General features: G+C 42.2%; 1 protein-coding gene across 1 annotated transcript in view; it reads right to left on the bottom strand.

Annotated features, from left to right (window-relative positions):
• LOC106000662 (histone deacetylase 8) overlaps positions 1 to 3,776 on the bottom strand; it is a 264,784-nt gene that overhangs the window by 260,550 nt on the left and 458 nt on the right. The window contains exon 2 of the mRNA XM_013035949.1: positions 2,177 to 2,318. Within this exon, the coding sequence (XP_012891403.1) occupies positions 2,177 to 2,318 (142 nt within the window). The remainder of the gene's footprint in view (positions 1 to 2,176; positions 2,319 to 3,776) is intronic.

Raw genomic sequence — 3,776 nt, 5'->3', positions numbered from 1 at the left:
CCTGTGGCTCAAGTGGTAGAGCGCTTGCCTTGAGCTGAAGAGCTGAGGGACAGCGCCCAGGCCCAGAGTTCAGGCCCCATGACCGGACGCAAAAAAAAAAAAGAAATGTACCCATTACCTTGTTCATGTAATTGTAACCCCTCTGTACAGTATTTTCACAATTAAAAAAAAAAAGGTAGAGCTGTTATGTGAATGGTAGAGTGCTCAGGGACAGTGTCCAGGCCCTGAGTTCAAGCCCCAGTTCTGGAACTGGCACATGCATGTACACACACACACACACACACACACACACACACACACGTAGGTAGTGTCTGTGTAACTCCACTGGAAATTTATGTAGGCACATGCATGTACACACACACACACACACACACACACACACACACACGTAGGTAGTGTCTGTGTAACTCCACTGGAAATTTATGTAGGTCCCACCCCAGTTCTGGAACTGGCACATGCACATGTACACACACACACACACACACACACACACACGTAGGCAGTGTCTGTGTAACTCCACTGGAAATTTATGTAGGTCCCAGTAGGTCTTCTGCAGTGTTTTTAAACACATAAGAAGCTAGATCAGGATTTAGGAGCAGCGATTTTCTATGAAGCATGTTATTTTTTCTTCTCTACCTGCTAAACCTAAGAGAATATACAAGTCTTAGATTCTCTTTTCATTCTTCAGATTTAGGGAGAGAAATCATTCTCTTCCCCCAGGGTTTATTCTCTTTGTTTTTATCTTAAAAATAAAGCAAACACTAACAAAAGAAGGCTGTTTTTAAGACTGTGTAAAACTCACTACTAAAGGATCAGTTCTCTATCACCTAGTGAGGTTTCTCAAGGACTTTCTTTGTTAAGAAATCTGCCAAATGGATAAAAATAATAGCATTCTATTATCTGAACCAGTATATGCTAAAATGTTGTTGTTTTTTATTTAAAAACAAAACAAAAAACTCCCCAAACACAAAGTGCTGTTTGGACTCAAAAGCACCTGAGTAAACCGGCAGCAGGAAAATTAATCAGTCAACGATGGCCTGGCGGTTATTTGCACAGCTGTTTCCTTTCACTCAGCATACAAATTTAGTTTTTTAAATCTGTTACCCACAACATGCAATAGGTACGTATGACATACTAAATGGCATGCCATTGTTGAAAAAGATCCAGCAGTTCTCACCAGGGTAGAGTGTTCAACATGTGAACACAAAACTCCAAAAAGACTTTCTCTGCAACGCCAAGTAGCACCAAAGAAAGCTGTTACACATGCCTTTTCTCTTTAGACAGACATCTAACTCGGTGTTGCCACTTCCCTGGGAGACAGTAGCATAAGCCTCCTTCTTGATTCTCTGACAATTTGTTCAAAATCTATTCTTTCCAATTTACCACTTTATAAAAAATCTGTCTGCCATTTCTAGCAAGAATTAGCTCTAAAACGCACCTCTCTGCTGGGCACTGGTGGCTCACACCTGTAATCCTAGCTACTCAGGAGGCTGAGATCTGAGGATCAAGGATCCAAGCCAGCCTGAGTAGGAAAGTCTGTGAGACTCTCATCTCCAGTTAACCACCAAAAAGCCAGAAGTGGAGCTGTGGCTCAAGTGGTAGAGCACTAGCCTTGAGCAAAACAGCCAAGTGAGAATACAAGGCTCTGAAGCCCCAGTACTGGCACAAAAATAAACGAATAAAATGAACCCTGCTAAGACTCCCTCCATTAATTTCTCCCAACTGCTTAGTTCATATATCTATTTCATTGGTACCATAATTCAAGCTTTTCTCTAACTATTCTAATTTTGTTAATGTTTCTAGGGCATAAATCCCATGAAAACAGGGAATTTCCAACAAACTGAAAAGGAATTTATAGACTAATTACATCCTTTGCCCTACCCCTTTTGCTGAAGAAACTGAGGGCCCTTGTGGGTCAACCTGTCCAAGTCAGCCAAGTTAACAAATGAACTAGGCATAGAGGTCTTGTGTCCTGATTCTCAATAGTGTGCTTTTCATTTTTACCACATTAGGTTATCTTCCTATTTCACATGCATCTCTTCAGAACACCTTAAGAAGTGCTAGATACACACATGTCTCTCAAAAAACGTCAATATGATAAGCAGAGGAGTTTGTATAACTAAGTAATTGAGTCAAGAAAACCATCAGAAATCAGGAAGAGCATTTCCTTACTTACTTCTTTGCATGATGCCACCCTCCGGCCCAGTTAATTGCTACTTTACATATCCCATCAATCAGGCACTGGGCAGCTGTGATTGTAGCCCCTCCTACTGCTGCAGCAAATTCAAATATCCCTTCAGTGGCTGGGCAATTGTAACCTGAAGGCAGAAACAGAGGGCTTGTTAAAGATGACTTGGAGGAGGAGGAGGAATAGGTTGAAGTGCCACAACATGCTCTAGCAAAAGCTACTGCACTGACATCAGTTTCAACTGAGAGAGAAACCTCTGAATGCTGAAGAAGGTTGGAGCTAGAAAAGAATAAACATTCAAGATAAACAAATCATAACCTAGAGATAGTGCAAGCAAAGTGAGAGGTGATGAGGTGATGAATCCTGCTGTGGTTGCACAGAGCCAGGTCTGGACTCTAGATCTCTTGACCTGCTCCCTCAATCCAGTGTCTTACTAAGCCATGTTGTTTCTCAAAGTTATCACACTGGTTACTTTTTCTTCTTTTTTTAAAATAAGTTTTTGTTTTTTTGGGGTCCGGTTATGGGCCTGAACTCTGGGCCTGGGCACTGTCCCTCAGCTCTTCAGCTCAAGGCCAGCGCTCTACCACTTGAGCCACAGCGCCACTTCCGGCTTTTTTTCTTTTTGCTTATGTGGTGCTGAGGAATCGAACCCAGGGCCTCAGGCATGCAACGCAAGCGCTCTACCACTGAGTCACCTTCCCAGCCCCTTAAATAAGTTTTTTATTGTGAAAAGACTGTACAGAGGGTTTACAATCACATGACCAAGGTAATGAATACATTTCTTATCAAGCATTGTTGCGTCCTCCTTTGTTTTTCCCTTCCCTCCTATCTTCACAACTACATACCCCCTTTCCCCCCTTTTCACACTGGTTATTTATGGTTTTTAAAAATGTATTTAAAAGCCAACTGCCGGTAGCTCACACCTGTAACACTTGCTACTTAGGAGGCTAAGATCTGAGGATCATGGTTCAGTTCCAGCCCGGGCAGGAAAGTCTGTGAGACTCTTATCTCTAATAAACTACTCAGAAAATGTTGTTAATGGCACTGTGGCTCAAGTGGTAGAGTGCTAGCCTTGAGCACAAAGAAGCTCAGGGACAGAGCCCAGGCCCCAATTTCAAGCCTCAGGATCAGCAAAATATTTTTGCTTGTCCTGGGGTTTGAACTCGGGGCCTGCGTGCACTGTCTTTGAGCTTTTTTGCTCAAGCCTAGCACTCTACCACTTCAGCCATAGTTCCACATCTGACTTTTTTTTGTAGTTAACTGGAGATGAGTCTCATACACTTTCCTGCCCAGGCTTGCTTAGAATCTCAATCTTCAGATCTCAGCATCCTGAGTAGCTAGAATTGCAAGTGTGAGTCACTGGTGCTAAGCTTAAAAATGAATTTTAATAAGGAATCAGAAAAGTTAGAGGATGCTACATCAACATATATTCAGCCAGACCAGATCTGAGTACTTTCATTAGGGCTGCATCAACTGAACTGTTTCTTTCTCCATCTGGATCATCATTCAGTTTTGTTTAATTTGCATGCTTTTTCTGGGTAGTGAGTTCTGTGTGGCAAAATCAAGAGATTAAAATGGACTACTGGGA

This window comes from Dipodomys ordii, unplaced genomic scaffold (assembly GCF_000151885.1).
Source record: "Dipodomys ordii isolate 6190 unplaced genomic scaffold, Dord_2.0 Scaffold232, whole genome shotgun sequence".
NCBI lineage: Eukaryota > Metazoa > Chordata > Mammalia > Rodentia > Heteromyidae > Dipodomys > Dipodomys ordii.
The sequence above is the reverse complement of the archived record's forward strand: the minus strand, read 5'-3'. Positions and strand labels throughout refer to the sequence as shown.